The sequence below is a fragment of the Gopherus evgoodei genome, chromosome 2 (assembly GCF_007399415.2).
Source record: "Gopherus evgoodei ecotype Sinaloan lineage chromosome 2, rGopEvg1_v1.p, whole genome shotgun sequence".
NCBI classification, from domain to species: Eukaryota; Metazoa; Chordata; order Testudines; family Testudinidae; genus Gopherus; species Gopherus evgoodei.
Genome location: NC_044323.1, coordinates 261,377,222 through 261,403,541, shown reverse-complemented (window position 1 = coordinate 261,403,541; position 26,320 = coordinate 261,377,222). Strand labels below are relative to the sequence as shown.

At 37.5% G+C, this 26,320-nt stretch overlaps 1 protein-coding gene across 40 annotated transcripts in view; it reads right to left on the bottom strand.

Annotated features, from left to right (window-relative positions):
* The window catches only part of RIMS2 (regulating synaptic membrane exocytosis 2), an 884,385-nt gene that overhangs the window by 352,377 nt on the left and 505,688 nt on the right, over nucleotides 1-26,320 (bottom strand). For 29 of the 40 annotated variants that reach the window (XR_003999196.1, XR_003999198.1, XR_003999197.1 and 26 more), the window contains 6 exons: nucleotides 23,659-23,778; nucleotides 21,201-21,300; nucleotides 20,726-20,849; nucleotides 15,161-15,207; nucleotides 13,824-13,936; nucleotides 6,250-6,297 (listed from right to left, as the gene is read on the bottom strand). Coding sequence is in view for 37 of the 40 variants with exons in the window: in XM_030553644.1 (XP_030409504.1) it covers nucleotides 6,250-6,297; nucleotides 13,824-13,936; nucleotides 15,161-15,207; nucleotides 20,726-20,849; nucleotides 21,201-21,300; nucleotides 23,659-23,778 (552 nt within the window). In the remaining 3 variants the exon portion in view is untranslated. The remainder of the gene's footprint in view (nucleotides 1-6,249; nucleotides 6,298-13,823; nucleotides 13,937-15,160; nucleotides 15,208-20,725; nucleotides 20,850-21,200; nucleotides 21,301-23,658; nucleotides 23,779-26,320) is intronic. The other 11 variants (XM_030553650.1, XM_030553656.1, XM_030553684.1 and 8 more) reach the window with 1 other exon arrangement.

Below are 26,320 nucleotides of genomic sequence, written 5' to 3'. Positions count from 1 at the left end.
AAGATGGTGAATGGGAAATATGTTTAAGACTATATAATTTCCCAGGAAAATACTGCCTAACAGCACTCGGTATGCATTAAAAAAACTTTACTAGGAGTTAAACTGGTACACAAAGGTGTGAATACATCAGAGTTCAAGATACAATTTTGTACTTTTCCAAAAACAGTATAACCAGCACAGATCAAGGAGGAGGATGCCAGCAAAAGAGAAATAGGAAGCTTTTTCTGCAGTGAAAAAATTAATAATGAACAAAAAATCTGATTGTTAGGAACATAAATGAAGGTTACTTACCTGAAACTGGCAGTTCTTCAAAATATGTGGGCCCTATCTACATACCACCCCTGTGTATGCACACATAGAAGAAATTTTAAGTAAGCAGTGCCTGTTGGACTCTTAAGGAGCCCAGGTGCCTTGTGCAGTGTGATTGTTCATATGAGCTCCAAAATCTCATAGGGAGACATCTGTGATTATAGGTGTAGGTGTGAGGAAAGAAATACCCACCCAAACTTTCTCCAATTTTGTCCACCAGGCAAGAGAAGCCAAAACCTTGGTGGAATTGTTACTTTGGCATTGATGTTGTCTTTTTCTGGTGAGTAGATGAACTAATGCCAAGTATATAGGCAGCTTAGATGAAACCTGACAAATAGTATAATGTGGGTGCATGAGGCCACATGGCTGAGGAAGGGAAAGGCAAGCCCTGACTGAGGTCCACGGTCTGAGGGTGACCTGTTTTATTAGGTCACTCATAACATGGAATCTCTTGGTAGGGAGATAGGCTCTTGCTATAGTTGAGTTCAGGGTTCCTCCTATCAAACTTGTAGGGGTTAAAGTAGACTTTTCATGGTTGAACCAGACTCCTAAGGAAAAGATGGAGTAGGAATGCTATTGCTGACTGGACTTCCCTGCTGGATCTGTCCATCAGGAGCCAGTCACCGAGATATGGAAAGATGGTGAAACTGTTTTGTCCTATCCAAGCTGCCACTGCTTAAAGGACTTTTGTGAAGCCTCTGAGTGCTGCAGCTAGCCCAAATGGAAGTACTCTGAATTATAATTGGTCCTCCCCAATGAGGAATCTGAAGAACTTTCCGTGGGATGAGTGAATGTCTATATATAACCTTCTGTGGAATGAGTTAATGTCTACATGAAAGTCCCCCAACCAAGTGCCCTCTTCCAGATGTCTTCACCAATAGCCTGCCTTCATCAATAAGGGTTTGAAACTGGGCCCTGTCTACCTGGGGAAGTCTGTCCTTAAAATCTGCAAATTTGGCATAATTCAGGAAATTGTATTTTGCTAGCAATGCCTGGTACTTAACTATAAATTGGAGATTAGACTGCGAATACTTTTCTACTCAAAAGGTTGAAGAATTTAAGACCTTTATCAGTAGGGGCAGTCTTGGAGAACTGCTTCTGGACCTTTCTGTAGCCACTCGCACAACTATGGAGTTGAGTGCTGGATGAGTGAATAAAAATGCTGCCCCCTTTAGCTGGCATGAAATATTGTTTCTCAGCTTTCTTCAAGTTTGGGGCACAAGAGGCAGGCGTGTGCCACACCGAAATGTCAGTGCTTGTTTAACTGGAAAGGCCACCTTTGAAAGGCTAGAAGTCTGGAGGGTGTTTAGTAATCTCTGGTGTGTGTCCTGGACCTCTTCAGGAGGTATCTGGACTTCAGTAGCCACCCTCTGCAACAACTCCTGGTGCTGCCTATGGTCATTGGGTGGAGAGAGAGATGATGGAACAACTGTCTCAACAGTGAGGAGGGTAGCATACCCATTGGATCTGGCTCAAACTCCTCCTCCAGAGATTCTGACATGAAGGGTCAGAAGGAAGGGAGAGGAGGGTCAGTGTGATTCTTGCATGGATCCGTAAGATTGTGGACATCTTGGACTAAATGTAATGTGCTTAAACTTCGATTTTCTTGCAAAATATGAGAACTCATAACCATCAAATTGTGGTCCATTGGCTAACATGACCACTTCTGATATGCCATGTCTAGCAAAGATAGATTTGATACTCACAATAATATGTTTTGCTTCAGTGTTCTCAAATCCTGTTATTTCTGGAAAATGAGAATAATAATCCAGAATAAATTCTTGTCAGCATAAGTAAACAGACCCATGCCTACTTTGGACCAGGGTGACAAATTGTCTTCATTTACCATCATAGGCCATTTTATTTGGTTATCTCTGTATCACTGGCATGTTTCACAAGCCTTCATGGATTTTACTCTATCTGTATTCATTTGTGGACAGTATAGAACATTTCTAGCCCTTCTTTTGCATTTTTCAGTACCCATGCTACGCCGTACACATCTTTAACCCTAATATAGATGCACATTTCCCTGCAACTATCACAAACTTAATCTTTTCATTTTTATTTTTTACCTTTTCTCAAGATCACATTCACCAACAGTAGGAATCATTACTCCACTGTAAGTGTTATCTGCTTGCTGTCAACATTTGTTTTTTTTCCTCCAGATCTATTATAATAGAGTCTGCTACACACTGGCTTGTGCACCAGTGTCCAATTCAAAAGTCACGGAGGTTCCATTTGTTTCCAGCATAATAGTCCAGTCATTTGATGCTGTTAGTTCTTGCAAAATTCCTATGAAAAGTTCTTCTTCATTGTTGCGTGCACTGTAGTGATCCTCCTTTCTGTGCAACAAATGTACACTGTGTTTTTTTCTGGACCCACACTCCTTTTGTTTGCAAATTCTTGCATAACACTTTTCACTTCTTACATCTGTTGCAACATTGTCGAAAGGTGGGACACTGCTGCGGACTATATCTGTGACCACAGCATGTACAGCTCTTTATGCTGTCTTCTCCAAACTTTTTCTGATTGTGTTTCATAGATGTCTCCCTGGAATTTCTGTTCTATCTCTGTTCTTTTATCTGTGGATATGTAACCCTGTCCACTATTTCAGTGCCTTGCTTTCCCTCCAAAAGCTTCAGCCTGGTCTGTTGCTTGGCAGATGATGATTGCTTTTTCTATCTTGAGATCAGGATCCTCCAGCAATCTTTTTCTGAGCTGCAGCTCTGATCCCCATGATTATCTGAGCTCTAATTAGGGAATCTGTGAGTCCTCTGAAATTACACATTCGACTCAACAGTCTGAGATCCTTTACAAATTCCTCAAACGATTCTCCCTCTTTTTGTGACCACATATGAAATTGATATCTCTCAAAGAAGATAATAATCAGCCTGCTCTGCTTGGGTCAAGTACAGACTATTATAGACATATAACTCCTCAGGCCCCACTATATTTAGAAAGAGTACCTTTTGCTTACATGGCTTCTCAGTGACTCCACTAACCTGCATGTAAAGGCTGAGTTGCTGCTCAAAACTCCTTCAGTTGCTCACTGCATGCCTGGAGAGTTGCTGCTTCCCTGGAACCCTTAGTTGCTCCATTTTCTTTTCATCAGTGTTCACACCATATGATCCAACATGTATGTCTAACCACTTCTGCTACCATGTTGTGTTCTTTAGGGTTCTCATGAAGGAGTCAGAAGCCCATGAATGAGATAAATGATTTTTTATTGAAGTAAACACCCATGCTGGTCCAGCATGTCTAACTAGGAAGGAGAGCTGCTAAAAATCAAAAATGAAACCAGAGACTGAGCTGAGTAGCAGATTAGCTCTTAAATAGACATGAACCTCACAAAGGCTTTGGTCCTTTTTGGTGTTTGAAGGGCTCCTGAGGAGGGTACCAGCGGATCTGAGTCATCTGAAGATCTAGTGTTCAGGGGATCCCACACTGTTGGTGCTGTTGGATAGAGTTCCAGCATTGAACTCCCAGACAGAACCACTGGGTACTGCTCATTAGGTTTGTGGGGTGGCACCAGAGCCAATACCCTCAGATCTTCTTCCTCTGATCTTTACTTCTTGGACAGTTTTCTGAGGCCCTAATTCTTTAGCACCTGCATGTGAGGACTCGCCCAATTTTGACCAAGACAGGGAGGGATCCTTTCTATTAGAGGCATATCTAGGTAGAGATATGACCATATGTCTATGTTCATGTCCCTATTCTTAGGATAGGATTTCTCAGGCTTAAGAGTTTTAACTCAGCTCTGGAGCTCATGTTTAGAGGGGCTCTGCTCACTATCTGAGGCTGTTAGTGTAAGGTGATATGTCATTTCTGTGCTGGGCTCCAGCCAATCCACAAGAGAGGGACTGATCTGGTAATTCCCAAAGTCGGTATCTAAGCCCCACAGGAGTAACAGCAGCTCAGTCTGCTCAACAGCACTCCAGGTCTTGGAACTCACTCCTTCCTGTTGGTGGCAACAGACTCCCAAAGCCTGTGTTGTTCCAGGTGCATGGTGTGCATACATAACATACATACCCATGTATGGAATACATCGAAGTAGAAGTGAAGCTTAAAAAAATACCCAGGGACTCAGGGAATAGAGAAGGAGTGTGGTGGTGATGGTGAGAGGTGGGAGGGTGTGGGTGAACAGTGGGGAAGCTGACAGTGGAATCAGGGGCACACACTATCTTTCAGAGTGATTAAATGAATAGGTATCGACAGTGATGTGTGAACATCCCTGAGGTCTGTACATTAATCCCGATTAATCCATCTACCTTCCTACTGAATACGTGCATATTGGGAGGCATGACTTTGTCTCTCATGCTAGTTAGGATAATGTTGTCAGAGCCATGAGTATGAGCTTCCTGAGAACCCTGCCAAGCAACATTTGACTCTTTGACCAGAATTATACTCTGTAGAAGACTACGCAGCGAGGTCTGTAAAGGCTCTGTGTACAGTGGGCAAAAATAAAATTTCATTTGAATAGAGCCCTTAATTAGTAGAACTGTAATAAATAATCAGTGTTGGAGATGCTTATTCCTTACACACTCATGTCATTTGCTGTGTATGCCTTATACAGAATTATTGTTATTTTTACTCTCTTAATCATGAGTAACACAATCCTTTGATCAAATGAAGATACTTTTCATTCTTTAATGAAATAAATTATTTTAAATGGGATTTATATCAGGATTTTTGTCATATTTAATGTAATTAAAAATGATGGGCTACCACATGACCCTTCTAAATTATAATACTTCATAAAACAATGGAATTTAGGATGATTTTTGCTTTTCAGTTGAGTACTTGCTTGTCAGATGAAATTGCTAATTCAAGTTTCTTTTAAAAAATATCTAAGCAGAAGAGAAACATAAATGAATTATTTAAATTATACATAAGGTAGTGGCTGTTACTTAACCTTCCTGCGCTTTTAACAAACCATTTTCTGCTGTCTAACCTATTTCATATAATGTTTCCCTTCAAGTTAATACTATGATCATGTCCCCGTTTCACTGTGAAAATTAAAAATCTCACTCTTCATTTGGAACCTTTCATTTTCACCTTTCCTTGGGCAGTGATTGAGCAATATAAGAAAAAACTATACAACTCTCAAACAAAATATGAACATTTCCATAAAAATATTTTGTAACAAAAGCAAGTAATATTCTACATACAAAAAACTAAAAAAACCATGCAGCAAAACAACAGAAGCGTTGTAACATATTAGTACAACCTACATTTGAGTTATTCTACAGAACCTTAAGGGTTTCCAAATGAAAAAAGGCAAACAACTTGTACCCAAATAGGACCGTAAAACTCCATAAACTCAATGATAAGAGGCAGACAGAAATTATTTTTTAATTAAATCAGGTTTTGATTAAATCATCCTACTTTTCAAAATGCAAGCATTGAGTATAATATACACAAAATTCATTTCTTTAGACAAGGTACAAATTTATTTGCCGATCTTCCACTGAAGGAACTACTATTAATTGGAAAATGCAAAAAAGGATGTGTTAAGTAATGATCATGAATGATTTAAAGAGACATCAACCTTGGTATAATGAGATCAAATATCCACAGCACAAGATTATTTACTACTTGTACAATATAAATATGTATGTATATATGTATGTATTATGTATGTATGTAGAACACATAGCCATTATCACTGCTGAAACCTGTGTGAGTTTATATATATATCACAAAAGTGGCAACACTAAAGCTTATTGTCTCTTTAAATTTTAATTTAATATTTAACCCCCATGCAGAATTTTACAAGCTTTTCACAAGATGATATGAAACTTGTTAATATGGTTTGAAGCAACACATTAAAAACAATGGGAAAATGGCCCAAAACATAACGTTTTCCTACTATGCATTTTCCAAAATAAACAAAAGAAAAAAATACAACTTTAGTTTCTGTCAGGCAGATGAGGCCTTTACCTGAACCCTAGGAACAAAAGGCGTTGTTCTTCTACTAAGGCTTTGGCTCTGGTAAGCAAAATTAAAGAAAAAGCAATAAAACAAAACCAAAAAAGACAACACACTGGAAACTAAAAGACCAAAAGTAAAAACAAATACACACAGTTTTACACCAAAGACACAGTTATCCAGAACAAACTATTTTAATGCAGTGCATAAATTAAATCTGCACATCTGTTACTGAAGCAATTGAAAACTTTGTAGTGAAATTCTGGCCCCATTGAAGTCAATGGAAGTTTTGACATTGACTTCAACAAAGCCAGGATTTCATCCTGTATGTTTGTCTACTGATTACACTTTCAACAAATTAAGAAATAATCTTAACTAAAAGCAAAAAATGAGTACAGTGGGAATTAAAAGTGGAATAGAAAATATTAATTCAGCCTGAATATCTCTGTCAGAAAGCTTAAAGTGTGCAGTGAGAGGCTAGAAACTAATACAGCAATGCCAGGTTTTAGTCCCCTTTTCCACAGTTTAAAGTAGTATTTGTACCAGCAGCCCTCATACACTCTGTAGCAACCATTAAACTGAAGGTGGAGCAGTTGGATATTAGCAGTGGGAAAAAGGTGTGATAATGTATTTCCATTCCCTACCAGTCATAACAGGAATGACATACAGTGTATACAGAAAACTTTTGCATGAAATGAGTCCTGAAAAACGTAGCAATAGTTAGGAATCACACACTGTACAATTTGACCATTCTGTCACCTTATTCATACCTTCCTCTACAGGTAATCCCAAGGATTTCAGTGTGACTATTGACAGAGTAAGGTATTATCCAATAGGCTAGATACGGCTGGGCAAGGAAGTAAGAAAGTCCCATTCACTCCACCAGCATAGGTGCTGGAAGTAGGGGTGCTGCTGCACCCTCTGGCTTGAAGTGGTTTCCATCATATATAGGGTTTACAGTTTGGTTCAATGGCTCTCAGCATCCCCGCTATAAAAATTATTTCAGCACCACCGTTCATTGATTGGCCCAGCTAAGACTGTTGCTCTACCACAAGGTGAAAAAAGAAGGGACTACTTGCCCAGCACTCCCTCCTGTAAGGGCAGAGAAGGTGTGGAAAGGGGCAGGAAGTGGGAGATGACTTTTCTTGCTGGAATAAGGGAGAAGAAACTCACACCAGAGCAAGGGGGAGTCTAAGAGGAGTTTGTGACTCTCTCAGGGTACATCTACACTGGAGCTGGAGGTGTAATTTGCAGCATGGATAGATTCACACACACTAGCTTTGGTTGAGCTGCCGTGCTAAAAATTGAAATGGCAACATGAGCGGTGGGATACTAGGTTTTTACTCCCCATGTACAAACCCAGTCAGGAGACTGGGTATTTACTTGGGAGGCTAGCCCATACTGCCACCCATGCCACTTGTATTTTTAGCACACTAGTTCAATCAAAGTTAGTGCACATACATCTAGCTGAGCTGGAAATTATACCTCCAGCTCCAGTGTTGACATACCCTCTGTCACAGTTTGTCCCGTGGTCTGCTCCTGCAGTGACACAGCTGCATACAGTCCCTCATCCAAGATAGACTGTAAAGTTACTATCTAGCCCAATCTGAGTGAATTTGTCAGAATCTGTCTCCAAAGGAAAAAATAGGATTTCAAGGTCTTCATGATAGTCCTATATAGTAACAACTTAAAAAAAAATACAGAGTTCCTCTATTACAGGTCTGCTCCAATGTCTTTAACCTCATAGACAGGTCACAATCCTAAGAGATTGAATTGCCCCTACAATTAACTGAACATCCTCAACTCTCACTCATTGCAGTGGGAACTGAGAGCAGGGGTGCTTATCACAGGTTTGGTTGGGCCCTAGGTTAACAATGGTAATCCATCACTGATTTTCCTAAAACAATCTTAGACATTACCATATACCATTAAAGAACAATTCTAAAACACAGAGACAGCCTTTGTTAAAACAGGTTTTGTTTTTTTTAATTAATGCAGCCTCCAGAAATAAGCCAACCAATAATAAATACCAACTTGTTCCAGTTTTTTCCCTTCTTTTACAGAACCAATCAAACCTCCTCTCCCTCAACAAACATACAATCTATGCACATCATTATGACTAGTGCACCTATCAATCCCCTTTCCAGTAGGCCACAGAAATTAATTTGTGATGAAATATACCTTTGTTATAATGTTTTTAACTGCTGAATATACATGATAGATATAATGAGGTGCATAGAGATATAATGGTGTTCAATTGTATAGGCAAATAATCATATACTTTATACATGACAGATCTCTCTTCTATGCAGGGCTTCTCCATCAGGTGCAAAAGTGAGTAATTGTGATTTTACATATCTACTCATTTTTGAGTTCTAAAAAGCATTTTTTTCAATCTTTAATTCTAATCATTGCAGCATGGTCTCCAAGTTATTCTTTTCATGAAGTACCAAAGAAATAGCCAGAATGTTCTAATGAAACAAACAGCTCCAAGACTCAAATGCTGACTTTTTGGAGCAAATGAAAGCAAATAAATTTAAAGAAAAATAAGTAAGTGAAATGTAAAGAGAAAGGCAGCAAGTAAAGCAAATAATGAAAAAAATAACTACAACACATTACTCCCTGCAGAGGCCAAACCTCTGCAAAACATGGATAATAAATTATTCAAATAAATTAGCAAATGATAACATACACAATTTTTGTGTAATTACACAGAATTAGCTTAAATGAAATATGCATCTGAACATGGTAAATATTTATGGAGAAGGAAGTTTTTTATTATGCAAGATGATCTGCTGATTCTCTCAGCCTCTTGGTGGAAAAGTGAGTCTGGTAACAAATTCTATTACTCTCTAATGGTCAATTCTGGATTTACAGTATATCCTCAGAGGACATAGCCTGCCTTTCCCATTACACAATAAGTGTAGAGACATTAACTGCAATGAATAGAAAATGAGTGATGAGAAAGAATAAACAGGGAATGAGAATGCAAAATATAGGGTGACTGCATCACACTCAAAGTGTCTAAATAACACTTATATCACAGCCTTTGAGAGAAGAGAATCAACTCAGTAAACACTGCCCTCCAAAAACACACACTAAAGATTTTCTTACTTTTGTTTAGGCATTAGGGCAAACTGAAATGCATAAAATTAGGAACCTAACTCCACATTTAGACACCTAAATAATTGGCCCCTTTTTCTAAGGTGCCAAGTAGTCAGGGCTTTTATTAACTTTAATGGGAGTTGTGGATGCTCAGCCTTTTTGAAAATCTTGGGTACCTACTTTTAGGTACCTAAGTCTGAACATTTTGGCCAAGGAATATAGCAAGTTATGGGCTCAGGCAACCTTCTTTCGTTTTATGTTTCTAAGGCCAAAATAAACCTCCAGTCCCTTGGCATTGCCCTGCTACACAAACATATACACAAAATTCCATCCACACTGATGCTAAAATACATGTTGAGAGCACACAAGATTTCACCTTCAGTTTTTTAAAAACATTGTACACATAGAAGCATGCAGGAAGCCAGCATCAGGCATAGCCAAAGTATGTATGAGGAAAATGAAATCCTGGCCATAGCACTGCCAAAATACATATAGTAGCATGCAGGAAATCAACCACATATCATTACTTTTGCTGTGGTGGGGCTGGTTTAATGTGTGGTGTTATGAACATTTTTTTGCTGGAAGAGCAAGCAGTCAACCAGACTGAAGACAGCAAAAATATATACTGTAGTCCCAAAATACTACCAATAAAAACTTTTTTTAAATGGATAGTAGAGTTTGGATAAGCACACACAAATGCCGACATGTATCCAAACTAGGCACACCTCTAACAGAACTACGGAGGCCTCCATCAATTCCAGCAGCCCTCTGTTACAGCACATCCTACAACACACTAACTACCCTGACAATATCTGATAGTGTCTACTGGTATGGGAGGCCAGGTAGCCTTCTATATGCTCCAAGAATTTTCCAAGAGCAGACAGGAAACCATCACCCCTTTTCCTTTGACCTCTCCTACCCAGACCAGCACTATCCCTTGCACATATCCACACCCACACTCCTCTCACAATGCTCACACCTCTAAAAGCATCTTCATGTATCCTCCTTCCCATCTAGACCCAGGATTCTGCAGTATTTTCCTTCCCGACCAGACACCATGCCAAAATCATTCCAAGTGGTTCTGAAATATTAGTCTTTCCCTCCCTCTCCAACATCTCAGTATCTTCTGAGAGGAGTCAGATAGCTGCTCACCAACCTCTAGATCTTCAGAGCACAGCTGATGAAAAAAATGGAAAAAATAATTTCACAAAAAATGTTGAAGTTGCTTCCATTTCTCAGAATTCAAAATGGAACAATTTTTCATTTTTTGTCAAAAAATGGTAAATATTTTATCAGAATTTTCAAAATTTCAAACATTTGAATTTTGTTGCCATTTGCTCCAACTTTAGGAAAAATACAGAAAAAAATAAATAAAGACACGGTGAGTGAGGTAATATCTTTTACTGGATCAACTTATGCTGGTGAGAGAAGTTGGTCCAATAAAAGATATTACTTCACGCACCTTGTTTCTCTAGTATCTTGGGACCAACACGGCTAAAACAACACTGCTTACAACAGAGAAAGAATGAACGAATGAAAGACAGACACCAACTCTGTAACTGATCAAAATTTCCTCAACTTCTGACAAGCCAAGTTAGAGTGTCTCATTTCTCTTTTGCCACTCTGTCACATTTCCAAAATTGAGTAAGTTTTGGAAAGCTACAGTGGTAAAGGTGAAAAAAGGAAAAGAAAACGTGTGTGTAAAGGGCAATCCAATTGATAGCACTGCTTTCAGTGTCAAAAGGGAAAAAAAGGACAAAGGAGGCTGAATGGGAAAAAACAAAAATCCAAAATTGAGACATTTCAATAATTTTAGTTTTCAAAAAAACAAAACTAAATTACAATTTCAATTCAAAATAAAATTAACCATATTTCCATAAAGTTTTTACTTTCAAAAATGAAAATTGCCCATAAAATATTTCATTTCTAACTAAACCCTTTTTCTTTTTCTGGGAACATTTTTCAAATGAAAAATTTTGACCAGCTCTATTTCAGAATAGGACAGCTGCCTGGTAAGTGCCACACCTCTAGGGTGACAGCAGACATCCCTATGTTCCAGGAGGCAGGGACAAGCACAACCCATACCCACTACATCCATCATTGAATTTTACGGCCCCTGTGGCAGCTGCAGCAAAAAGTGGGCTGTGCAGATAGCAGGAAGTAGGCTCTGCCAATCCATGATAATAGGAGTTGTGACTGCCTAATACAACCTAAAATACTTTATGGATAGACATACTCTACTTCCATCTTTTTGAAGGAAAATAAACTGAGGGCTGTAAGTATTTTCAGATAGAGCGTGATCAAGGGAACTTGAAGAAATAATACATGTCATTCTAATCATCTCCCTACCTTAACTTTCTTTCTGCTGGTAGTAAAAGATATCTGCTTTTCAGAAGTGTCCACTAATTTTAGGTGCCAGCTTAATAGAGCTAGAGCTTGATTTGTAGAGATACTGAACACCTGCAGCTTCCATTTCAGTCAACTGAAGATTTGGATGGTCAGTACTCTGAAAATCAGCTGCTTTATTGATTAAAACAGGGAAAAGCTCATTAGTAGACAAAGAAAAAGTGAACTAAACCTATAGATGAAAACAAAAGACAGGAAAGAAGACTTTATATGACTCAAGGGATTTGTTTATCCCCAAAAAAGGAAGAATTAAGTGGTTCTAGAAAAGGTTCTGTGAAAAATATTTGTGAAAGAGAACTCATTTCTGCTTGATGCATAATAGTACATAAGTCAGTCCCAAGAGGGCAAAGATGGTGAAGATTTCTCTGAATTCCTCCTAATGCCATTTGGTTTTCTTGGATGGGAAGGCATTTTAAAAAGAAAATATTTAAAAGACATTTAAATGTAGAGACTGAAAATAAAATTCATTAAAAAATAGGTAAACATCAACTCCGAGTAATATGTCTTTTTGACATTTACTTTTTTTTGGTGATTTCTGCAATTGCAGTGACTAAATCAGACCATTCCTCCAGATCCCCTAATATTTTATTAGCTCATAAGCATCCTGGGTTTTCATTATCTCAAAGTGTGACATCACAACAATCTGGAGAATAAACAGTATTACTCTCACTCATCTCAAAAATCTCACCTTACAACTATGCAAATTTTGTATTTAGATACAAAGGGGTGGTGTGCTTCTGGAGTGAGGAAGGCCAGGAAGTCACTCTTGTCTTGTCCCCTGCTTTGAGGCTGTAGCCATGCCCATAATATTTTTTCTTTTCTACTTATGATTGGCTAAGTCCTTTTTTATTTATGTTTTCATTACATTTTGCTGTACTTCAAAAGTTATTCTATAGATTAATCCTTAAATAAACTTTAATGGTTGTATCTTTGATAGCCCAAGTTTGTGTCCCCTTGTTCTTACATTTTAGCACAAAGATTTTTGCAGTCTCCACACCTACTATATTGAGGCAATCTAAATCTCATTTTTCCAAATAATACAGCCTTGCAAAGAAGTTCAAAAACAGAGCAGTACAGGAAATTAAAGAAAAATAGTTACAGGTGGCTGTGCTGATAAGCGAAACAAATAATGTCTCATCCATAGCTAAAAAGTAGCAGAAAAGACTGCTGACTACACTGGAAAAAAATATTCGCTCCCCTCATCTCTACATAACATTGCATCAGATCTGAGAATTTTATGAACACTTTCTCTAGATTCTGTATGTATTTTTATATCATACTGATCATCAATCTTTATATTTTTTTAAAAATATAAAGGTGAGATTTTTCAAATATCTTCAACAGCGGCCTAACTCTGCTCCCACTGAAATCACCAGTAGCTTCACCATTGACTTCATGGGTATAGAGTTAGGTCAACTCTGAGCACTTTTGAAAATCCCTCCCTAGAGTTCTAAACATCATTTGAGAGCATAAAAGGCCCCCAAACTTTAGCTTAGTCCAAAAATCATCATTTCAGAGGATGTGTTTGTGGATTCTTTGGATGAGCTTTGGTCACAGTGAGGATGGGAAGAATGAAAATGAGTACCATGAGGAATCAGTGGAGAGAACAGTACTCTTTAAATTGTTGAAAACATCGGCCAATATTTTCACAGAATGGATAGCTAAACACCTGCAACTTTATATGCATAGGCACCTACGTTTGGATTTTTCAAGTATTAACATCCATGCATGCGGTGAAAAAAATTGTCAAATGCATGGGTAGGCGTTATTGCTCAAAAAGTGTGTGCACTCAATTGCACATATACAGCTGGAGGCAAGATTCAGGCACATTTGAAAATTTGGCCTATACGTCTCAGAATATCACTCTAATAGCTTAATGGATACATATAAATTCCCAACAGATGATGAAAAGGCTGCACTTTAAGAGGCATGCCCTGCCTATACTGAGAAACATGCACTAAGGAAGAGAATTAGGTTCTTACAAGATCTTTATTTTACAGCTAGCTGTCATTTTGCATCAAAATTGTGTATGTTATAAAAAACAATTTGAGAGGATTAAAAAAATGGTTACATACTGAAAGTTGTCCAGACAAGAACTGTGGAACATCCCTCAACATGCCAGGACTCATGGGAGAAGTCACTGAAATAGATGGTCGGTCCATTTTTTGAGATTCAAATGAACTAGAACCTGAAATTACAAATAAATATAATTTATAAAAAATAGTAACGATTAGCACTTGTATTGTGCTTTATATTTTCAGAGGTCTGTAAAAACATTACTTCTGACATATTACAGAACACAATTATAGCCACACATATAATAAACATGGAGTATATGGTGGTGAAAACTGGAACCTTATTTTAATGTGTTCAGGATGACCAAATAGCTTGCAAGGAAAAGAGCAAAATTTAATAAAAACTAAGCTGTCAACATTCATGTCAAGCACATAGCACAGATAAAAAATTCCACTACTTATGACTGTGTATTATGCTTGTCTGCTGAGCATCCTCAATTCCCATTGACTTTACCGGGAGTTCAGTGTACTCAGCACATTGCACAAGTGCTTGGCTCCTAGTAGAATCCTAGTAGAATCAGACTCTAAATGTTGTTGCAAATTTTATAAAAATAGCAGAATGAAGTTGCTAGAGTTTGGAGATTTTAATCTGGAGGCTGCAACAACTTCTGCAAAGTGGGAGATGACATGATTGTGATGTTATAAGTAGAGTAAAAGAAAGATATCAAGTTATTATACAATACAGAACACTGGATATTAATATCCCACATCTTGTAAAAAACATAATGGATTTTACTGTAAGGCTTAGCTCACCAATGAAGAGTTATTGTAGAAGCTTGTTCACATTACTACGATTAAATTGGTGGTGTTTATTTGTTGTTAATTGGTGGTGTTTATTATAACAACACAGTAAAACACCCATAAAAAATAACTCCAGCTGAAATCTGACACATGAGGTCTAAGCCAAGCCACAATTTCTTTTTTCCCAAAATACTGCTTTGGACAGTTATACTGAATGGTCTAAATAAAACAGAAGTGTGCTGATTTCAGAATATCCATCTCCTTACATTTGAAATGCAAAACAACAAAGTACAGGAAATTAAATATTAGAATTGACATTAAACCCTTTATGCACACTATTTACCACTATGTTTTTCTTTTCTTTTTATTGAAGAGCAGCATGAGTTTATAAGGGAATGTCAACCTTAACTTTAAATTTCCTGACTTTTGACAGTTCATTATTAAACACAGAGAGAGAAAGAGATAAAAAAGGTAGATGAAACAGATATGTAGACAGACACAGAGACAAGAGTTACACTGAAAATAGATGACATCTTTTCAATTTGTGCTCACATAAGGGAGATTTAAGTTTTTCCTACTCAGTATATGAAACTTACTGGACTCCAGTTGTGCATGTGTACTGTCAGGTATTCTTGGAATATCCCTGTAAGTATGAAAAGCAAGACAGTTGGATCCTTTATCTAACAATACTGTTAAAACTTCTGTCAACTATAACACATTTCAAATCACCACATAGTACTTTGAGAAAACCATACATCTACTGACTACCGTCAGCCACAGGGAATATTTACCTCCTCACATTTTTACATCACTATGTCTATATCTATCTAGATATAGTTCAAAAACAAGTAAAGGTCTATGTAATGACTGTCTAACGAATGTAGCAGAGAACCCATAAAGTCAAACTAGAACTGTGAGTTTGTTGCGATGATATAAACCACCTTAAACAAGTTGTATCCTTAGCACTGGTTGTATCAGTGTGTTCATTACTAGCAATGGTCACGGCATTGATAAAATCTTAGTCATTCTGTAAAAGTCTGTAATTTGGTTTGACAACAGGACAAATAGTAATAGCCTGAATATATTATCTTCTAATATGTGATAACTATTGGCAATCAGTCTGAGTATGAACACAGGTGATAAAAAACATACAGATCACAAGTCACAGGATTTGACTTGAATCAAACCAAACCAGGATCTTCATTGTGCAGGCTAACACAGCAGATATAACTACTTAATACTGTCGCATGTACCTACTACTATATGAGGCAAAATGTCATGTCAGATGCAGCTCCACGTACCAACTATGTCACTTTGAAGCACTGATGTTCCAATGATTAAGTACCTCATTATGCCTACAGCACACAGATGCCTGTTTTCCCCAAGATATGCATATGTAACTTGCATTATATGCTGGTAAGAACAAATACTTTCAAAAGCACTGTATGATTATTTGGACAAAACAGGGTCAAATAAAGAACTTCAGCTGTGAGTCAGACTAAAAATAACATTAAAAGTAATTATTTGTGTTTAAATGTGTTTGGTTTTGTGTATATAAGAGGGAAAATGCAGCATTAAAAAAATCTTTCCAGAAACATATGGTATCTGACACAGTAAAACAAGTCTACAGTATTTTTATCAAACACCTAATCTAGTAAAAAAAATCGTACAGCCTTACCAAATGCTTCTTGAAGTATTACAGATAATTAGAAAGATATCCTTATTTAATGATGCAGGGATCTTTCTAAGTTCAGTGGTGTTGCAGTATCCTATAATCCAAATGCATCACAAGAGATGCAGTTGGCACAATAGATCATGTCTAAGGAAATGTTGCAGTCTATCATGATAGTAAGTAAATGCAGGTAACGTACTTATTAAAGCTATTGTATAAAAATATATTCAGGCTTTCATATATTCCACAGCCAAAAAATGTACAGCATAATCTGCTCCTTGCCCCTTGGCTCTGATTTGTGGTACAAAATCTAACCTGTTATTCAAAAAATGTAATTTTAGAACGCAGGGTTGTGAAAAAAACCTTGAAAATATGAACCAATGTGAACAGATGAAGGGGTTTCCCTGAGTCTGCAGACAGCTGAAACAAGAAATCTGAAAAATATGTCTTCCATTCAGCCCTCCAAAACCTATAGCTTCCAAGTTCTGCCCAGCAACATACGTGACATTCCTTATGGATGAGAGTCACTGATCCTCCTCACTCATCCTGACCACCAGTGGTGTGGTTAGGACACAGAGCTGCAAAAAAGTTGGAGCTGTGACTGGGGTAGGTATGTGTTGTTGAAGAGTGTCTAGGTATCACGATGTAGGTGTGTGGTTGTTTGTGTATTTCTGGGGCTGGTGAGAGGGTGGGTCTGAAAGTTGTTGGGGTAAGTAGGTGTTGTCTGGAAGGATATACCTGGGGTGGGGGTAATGAGGGAAATGCGGTTAGCAAGTGTTGGGGGATATCTGAGATGTTAAGGGTCTGTTGAGGATTACGGAAGTTAAGAAGAGGTTAGCTTAGGTCAATAATGGGCCCTTAAATATTTGTCCCCACGAGCCATTCCTTTCCTATTTGTATCCAGCAGGGACAGCAGTGAGTGGAGAAGCTAAAAGGATAATTTGCTGCATGTAGAGCAGGCAACACAGCAGCCCCCTACAGCTGGAAAAAGCAACTGTGGGGATATCCCAGAAGCCCATCTGGCTATATGAGAATCCAGCTAGGCTGCAAGAATGCATCACAGGGTTGCCTGATATAACATGTAAGATATGTGACACGTGGCAGCCCTAGGAACCAAAAGTGGCCAATTTAAATTATGAACATTATTAAGTGCTGCATTGCTCACAATTTCAGTAGAAACATGAAGCCAATGTGCTTATCCCAAACTGTCTCCTATGTCTCCTCAGATTCCAAAAGCTCCAACTCCCCCCTACCCACTTTCCAAAACCTTCATCTGACAACTCCTACAATATAGTTATGTGTTGTAAATCCAAAAGTTTGTGGTATATTGCAAACTGAAAATGAAGGACCAGTTTAAAATAAATTGAATTTAATATTAAAAAAACACAGTACTGTACTGGTTGTTCTTTCAGTTTCATATTGAGCTAAACAGTCTTTTATTAATTTAAATGAAGCTAGTGTATAATTACTACTCTACTATACCAGGATGCCACAGACTTTAGGGACCTAAGAGCAACCTCCATTCTAGGACACCCTAGAGTACCTCTATTACAATTCAGCTCCAGTACAATTCACTACAATTCAGCTCTATCGTTATTAGTACCCTATCCTTAGTAGGCAATTTTCCTTTTCTATTCAGCTCTTTGATTTTCCATTTAAGGTGTATTTCTCTGTATGCACATTTGATGGGATACTTGATAAAATATATCATGTTAGGCCTTTGTTTAGACAGTAGTTCTCAAATTTTTGTACTGGTGACTTCTTTCACACAGCAAGTCTCTGAGTGTGATTCCCCCCACCCCCTTATAAATTAGAAACACTTTTTATATATTTAACACCATTATAAATGCTGGAGGCAAAGCAGGGTTTCAGGTCGAGACTGACAGCTCGCGACCCCCAATATAATAACCTTGAAACCCCGAGGGGTCCCGACCCATAGTTTGAGAACCCTTGGTTTAGAGCTCTCACCTGCATTAATACCATATATAATAACATTTTTAAAAAACTGAAAAAGCTACTGTACTTGAAAAATAGTCAATCATCACTCAATAGCAGCTCATCCATTAGTATTCATTTTGAGAGAGAGAGAAGGACAAGCCAAATGCAGAGATTATTAATTCATTTCATTTGTGGGAGATCTTCCAGTATCTACCATTTCCCGCTCCTTTACTACCCTAACCTATTATCTTCAGCCTCCATATTAGGCAACCCATTGTGCAGTGAAGGAGAACTGAATATAGCTTTCCCTGGAATATGTCAATACACTTTGAATGTCAGAGTGGGTCACTTAAGAATTCCACAAAACGCTGTCTTTCTAACACAAGCTAATTCCCAGGCTCTGCCAGTCTGGACAGTTCTGGCAAAAAGCAAGGTCTGAACTTGAATTTATCACATCTGCACAATGCACTGCCATGAGAATGCCAAAAAAAGCCCCACAGGCCATCTTAATAAACAAACTGAGAGATGGACCTTGGTGTCAGTGCAGTTAGAAAGGTCTGGCAGGTGCAATGTGAGATATTGGTGATTTTAACTGAATTAATGGCCTTTTCAAAGACTTTGTCAGGTCAGGAACCTCAACTCTGAATCCTTTCTAATTCTGCACTGATTATGATTTGACTCCCATCAGCAGAACCTAGCCTTATAGATAATCTGGATCTAGAACTCAACACAGCCTCCTTAGCCTACCTGTAGATGAGACAGAGAATTAATCATATGAGGGTCAAGTAAGTACCTGAAAAGGGAAACCAATCATTCTGAATTAGGACCTCACCTATAAACCCACTCAGATTAGCCACTGGAGTACTGGGGATGAAATACCCCATCTCTTCCAACAGGCCTGCAGCAACACACCCTGCCAGGGAAAAGCGAATAGAAGTCTAGCATGCAGAACAGACACCTCATCTCTGCCTCTGCAGAGTTCTTCAGCCAATGTACCACACTGTTGTTGACACGGGGAATGAGAGTGTCTTGAGAACCTACATCATCTTCCTAATGCAATTACAGAAAAACTGTTCTGGTGACAGCATATGTGGTGTCAGGGTCAATAAGGGGACATCATGGGGAGGGGAACAACGTCAGAGAGGAGATGGAGCACTGGGAAGAGAGGAGAAAGAGGACGCACAATGATAGGAGAGCACAAAAATAAAAGAATGAAATGAATTACTTAAGTTTGGGATAGGGATTGTATTTTAGCTTCTTAGGTTGCCACCATGAACTATAATACTAGCTGAAAGAAACTGAGATATAAAACTTACTCCTATCTGAAAAAAATGTGAATCCTCCCCATCTGAAAAAGTGTGCATGTTAGTGTGTGCCTTATTATTATTAATGATCATTTTTACAGCTTCCCAAAGTGTTAGGTTTTTTACGGAACAAACAGACAGATCTAGTCCTTGCCTTTTGCAATCTAACATATATGTAAGAGTCATTCTCCCACCCTACAGACAAGGCAGACATTAAAATTTTTGTTCATTATTAAATGAAGCTTTAACACAAAATATCCTCAAATTAAACCCATGCAAATACTGTAACATGAAATTGAACCCACATAGAAATATCCCAATTGAAATATCAAACCATATTACATTTTTTCTTTGGAATTATGGTTATTCATCACCATGACATTCAGAGATCACTAAACTGTAGTTTGAAGGAATTTTGTAATTATAAATTCAAAACCAAAGAGATATCATCAAATACACAGGGCTGTATGTAACAATATTAGATTCAATACAAATTACGCAAGGTCATACACCTAGGGAAGCTAAGAGAATGTTTAGGCTAGATATTAGAAAATAAGTCTCAAAGGTAAGAGCAATTGGGCAATGCAATACACTAAATAGAAGGTGGGAGAACAGTTTAGATAAGACATTAATGTTAATTATGTACTGAGTTGTGCCAATGCTTCACTGAGGGATATCATGTGCCAGATGCTAACCAATCATTAGCTGTCTATTCACAGCTGAGCAAGAAGAAAATCTGGTTTCCCTACATGAGAGAATACTCCCTATGCATTATATTATCATTGTACACATTCTAACAAAAACTCTACATTGCAGCATATCAGGAAATGGGTCCAGATTCATTATGGGTCACACTTTGACTAGTCCACGTGTGGATACAAAAGTGTGGAGCAGAGATAAGGAACAAGTTGCTTTCCCTAAGCAGGAGTCAACAATAATTGGCTGGACAGGGATTTGCCATCCATTGAGAAGAACATATTCTGGATCCTCTCAAGAGGTGATGTAGCAGGCATGTCCAATCTGTGTATCAAGAAGCTCCAAAATGCCTCTTGGAGCTCTCTTGACCACCACCCATTTGAACCCATGCCTATCGGGGACAATTTGGCCCTACACTCATGCTTTTTGATTATAGAATATTGGGAACTATTTTATAATCTGTATAAAATCTGCACAATACATGCTGGGTCTAAAGTGAAATGTAACAGCACTTTATTTTAATCAGTAAGAAAATTTAGAAAACAACTCACCCAATTGGCCTTGAAACGACGAGCTCCACTTGTGGCTCAGGCTTGGATTCTAAAATGATGTTATATACCTCCTCAAAGGTGGCTCCTTGCAATAGCCTTCCATTCCATTCTAACACTTCATCGCCTGCAATTGCAGTAACAATTATCTTCTTAGGAAAAAAAGCTAATCCTATGAACTGCACTGGTAGTGACAACCGCCCTATTCTACTGCAAGTTTTCTGAATTGTGCAATCTGTACTGTAGAAGTCTAGTGTCTTAAATATAGTAGAGGTCTGGAGAACTAAAAGCTTCCCATATGACATCTTTGTTTGCATAAATACCAAACTGAAGGTAGGGTTTGGTTTGAACTTTCAAATTTATCAGCTGCACTACTGTCGCTCATCACATTTAGTATGCATGATTACGTCAAACTAAACTTATAAGAACTTATTCTCTTGTTTATTGTCTCCTGCTCATTTCTAAAGCAGACTCATACCTGGTCTAAGATGTCCCACTGTATCAGCTAAACTTCCTTTTTTTACTTTGGTGATAAATGCACACAGCCGACCAGTTTCAGTCATCTTTCCTCCTATGACCTGTTTGGAAGAGAAGGGTTTTCACATAAATAGAATTATTTGTAATGATTCAGACTTCATGGCAATATAAACAAAATAATTACTGGTAGATCACTCATTTTTTTTAAATGCAGCCTAGGTGAGGTAGATTCTGGTATACATGTAAGAAAAACCAGGCCCCTCAGAATATTGGCTGACTGGCTCAGTTGACATCTACTCTGGATATTTAAGTGGTTTAAAGATAATGCAATGCAAATATAGAATTTTAAAGTTTATAAACTGTATAGTTCATGTAAACAGTATAAGCTTACAGTCTCACAGCACTGGAAACTGCTAAAAAAAACCCCCAACATTTAATGTACCAGTAGCTAGACTGTTTACATCAATAAAAAAAATATGCACTCACAACTGTAGTTTTTAGGGGGGGAAATCCTAGTGTATGCTGTTCTAATTGAATGCATACAGCTCTGATTTGTATTACAGGGTTTTGGATGCAGGTATTCAGAGAGACTATATTTCTTAATTTGTAGCTGGAAGGCACAAAATTCATTGCTATTAACTGATGATGTGATCTTCATTTGAAATCTTTTAGTTACAAAATGAAGCATTTTTGTAAGATCTATTTTACATTATGTTTCTCTTCCAGGGGATATATCATAAATGTTAATAAGTCTCCAAATATTTAACATTTGTATGAAACTTTCCTTTTTTCCTAAGTCGTTTTTCACACATACACCCTCTTCCCCACTTTTTCTGCTTCTTCTCTCTCCCCTGCACACAGTAAAAATATTTTTAATCTGTAAACGACTGTTTTTACCTCAAAAACCACCCACCAATCTTTTAGTTGCCTCATTTTGTGAAAAATATAATATTCTGTAATGTTGACTCTTTTTCTTTGTTTGATTTTCTTTGGCTCTAAGGTGGAATATTTTCTTGATGAAGAAAAATGTTTGTTCAATCTATTTGAAAGTGATGTGAACTTTTAATTGCATAACAACAGAATTTGTGCTTGTATCATTTACCTTTAATATAAATCTCTACCTTTAAGGTACAAGTAATTTGCAAAATGATATTACTAAGCAGAGGAGTGTATTCAAAGGAGTAAATTAATTAATTAATTACTCAATCAAATCTAATTTGGTTCATTATGTTTTTTAAAAATACTTGTATTAAGGATATCTCTCTGTGTGGAGATGAGGCACACTGAATTTATTATGTATCTCTGAGGATCAGGGAAGAATGTATTATACAGTATAATCTTCTAATTCTATACCTTAGATTTCTTAGCAGTCTTTATACAGCAATAAAATAATAATATCAAATCTGTTTTATGGTTAGTTTTACAGCTTAAAGAAACAATCTGATAAAATTAAAATCCATGACAATAATTTTTCAGAGCAATTTACTGTGGTTAACACAATAGCAATTGTTGAGCTCAAAGTGCTGACGTATTCCACAAAACAAAAAGTATATCAATATAACAGAATGCAAAATATTTAATAATTATTGACAGAGTGATACTATTATCCCCTTGTCTTAAGTTTTCTGATCCTTAAACAGTGCAATACATACCAAAGCAATGATTCAATTTCACATTTTCACTGACCTTGTCCTCTCACAATGTAAACATTTTTCAATTAGATAAAAATTCAAAAAATATTCTAAAGCAGATTAATATAGCTCATAATGAAGTATGTTGACATAATCCCTATTTACAGTATCCCATACTACAGACTAAGCTGTGCACTTGAACTGAAGCCAGTACTATGTTAAATGAAGAATATTAGACTAATCAAACTTGTTGACAATTTGCCTTAAATAAAGAAGTTCAAACCACATTTACAGGTTTCTTTGCATTCTTTTTTACAAAATGTTATTAATTCTTATTCCTGTTCTAATATTCTGTTAGGATTACAAACTATTATCTCAAAGTCCACAAGATACACATGAAATGAGTAACATGAGATACAGATATGTAAGTTATAAGCTGGCAGATATATACTAGAGAACAAATCATAATAAAGCTGAAAATGTATTGCTTAACAATCATATAGAATAAATAAATACAAACTAAATCACAACTTGGTTTATTTAAAACATAAAAGTCCATAAATGCAATTAAAAACAATATAGCATTAGCATGAACAATATCCAACAACCTTCTAGTATACATTTTATTAAGCATATCTAAGACATTAAAAAAGTAATCATTTTGATAACTGAAGATAAAATTTCATTATACTGTATTTCTGAGTGTAATGGCAACATTTTAAAAAATGTCTTTCTTACATATTAACCTGGTTTACTGAACTTTAAATGTAATTACTTAACATTTAACTAACAAAGTAATACATATTTTCAAAATTGTCCATTACTAACCTTCAGCCCAAGCATTGCTCCTGAATCTCTAGGCACGCTTCCATCTTTTAGTCGTTTATTTAATAAAATCCGTCCAATTAGACGGTCTCCATCTTTGGAAGGTTGCCAGGTAACAGGATGCTATGATAAAATGTTAATGGAAAACATAATGAATATACTTTCTCAGAAAAAATCTCAATATTATTTTTCATTTCCAGATAGGTTTATAATTTTTAAAAGCAGTATGATTACACCATTATTAGTTTCTTAGAAACATAGAAATAAGCCCTGGAAAAGACATATTAAGTCATTCATTCTATCCCTAAGCCATTTAAAGAATGAATAAAATCTCTACCTCACAAATGTATTCCTACACCCAGTTTGTGGAATATCTATAACTATCTTTATGCATAACATGTTTGTTTACAGTGTTGTTTTAGCTGTATTAGCCCAAGGATATAAGAGATGCAGGGAGGGTGAGGTAATATCTTTTACTAGACTAACTTCTGTTGGTGAAAGTGACAAGATTTTGAGCTTCACACAGCTCTTCTTCAGGTCTGGAGAAGGAAACTAAAATGTTTAAGCTAAACAGAAGGTGGGACAGATTGTTAAGCATAAGAGTTCACAGATGTTATAGGAAAATATTTTAAATGAAGTGGGCAATTAACACTTCTTCAATCACAGACAATGGAGGGTTAGTATGTAGCAGGGTATGTCACAAAGTTGTTGTAATGGATGATACAATCAGTGTCAGACTTGAGGACCCATCCTGAATGAAATCTTTTCCAAACCCCTTCTTCTATCCTTCCAACAAAATCATAACCTCACCAACCTCATCAGAAGAAGCAAGCTCCCCACAGACCAGGACATACCAACTCAAAACAGCACCAGACCCTGCCAAACAAAATATAAAAAACCCATAGATGTATCTCCAACCCTACAATGATCAATACCTCCTCCACAAAATACTTTTCAAGATCCATGGGTCCTACACATGCATATCATATGGGGTGTACCTCATTCTGTGCATCAAATGTCCTACCAACACCTATGTGAATGAAATGGTACCCCTGATTTTGACATTCCTGCATGTAGCACAGATGGGACAGTAGTGCAGTCAGTAATTTTGTATGTTCAGCCACTGCCAGCTGAAAACCAAACATCACATAGCTAGGAAAATCTTAGGCCCTGAGCAGCAAGGCCATGCAGCTGCATGTCTGCAGCTTTGCTCTCAGAATGGGAGGATGGGACAGAAAGTTAACAGATTATAAATATGGAAGAGAGTGAGTGAATAGTGACCTTGATTTTAAGTGCCCCAACACGTTGTTATGATTAGAAATGTTTTGATGATAAGAGATAATGAGTAATTTTGCTGAAATCAGAAAAACTGGTGACCCACTAAGTGTTACTACGATGACTGCTAGCAGTCACTATAGGTTAGTTTAAGGTTAGTTATAAAAAACTAGGTGAAAACACTCTGTTTGTTCCAATTATTTATCAGACAAATAAACTATACTCTCATTGATTTATTTCTGATGCTGCCTGGAGAGAAACAGTCAAATTACCATTAATTTGGATTTTCCCTTATTAGTAGCCATTGGGTCAATCCAGGTGCCCCCTGGAGTCGCACCTTCATGGTGCGGAATATAGGACACTGTTAACCCACTGCCACCTCAGTTCCTTCTTCCCAGTTTGCTCTGACGGAGGGGTAGGTGGGTGGGTATTGGAATGGACATGAGCAACACATCTCGAAGAACAACCGTTATGAAAGGTAGGAAACTGGTTTTTCTTCTTTGAGTGATTGCTCATGTCAATTCCAATTATGTGATCACCATGCCTAAATTTTGGAGGAGGGGTCAGAGCTCAAAGGTTTTCTGACTGTAGAACCACTCTGGCAAAGGCTGCACCATCTCCAGCCTGCTGGGTAATGGTGTAAAGCAAGGTAAAAGTGTGATTGAGGACCACGTCGTAGCTCTGCAGATTTCTTGGGTTGAAACCTGGGCCAAGAATGCAGTTGATGATGCCTGTGCTCTAGTAGAGTGCGCTGTAAGTGGAGGGGCAGGTATCTATGCCAGAATGTAGGACGCCCGGATACAGACGTGATCCATGATGTAATTCTTTGGGAGGAGACTGTCTGTTACTGTGACAAACAGCTGAACAGACTTCTGAAACAGTTTCATCCACTCAATATAGAAGACAAAAACCCAGAGAACATCCAATGAATGAAGTTTTTGTTCCCTACTGCTTGTGTGTGGCTTGAAGTAGAAAACTGGAAGAAAGATATCCTGATTAACATGAAACTGGGAGACAACTTTAGGGAGAAAGGCCAGATGCGGTCTAAGCTGAACCTTGTCCTTATACAACACAGTGTAAGGAGGCTCAGATGTTAGAATCTTGATCTCAGACACCTTCCTGGCTACCAGGAATGCCACCTTATAAGAGAGGTACAGAAGAGAACATGTCACAAGCGGTTCAAAAGGTGGTTCCATTAGATATCATGGGTTAGCAGATCCGGGAGCAGCAGTAAAGTGATTGAGTTTTCCATGGCTATTTCCAGGAGAGACATGTACCAGTGCTGACAGAGCTATCATTATCACTGAGGCCTTGTCCCTTTGAACCTTGTGAATGAGGAGTATGGGTGGAAACGCATTCAAGAGGTGTCCCTTCCAGGGAAGGATGAACA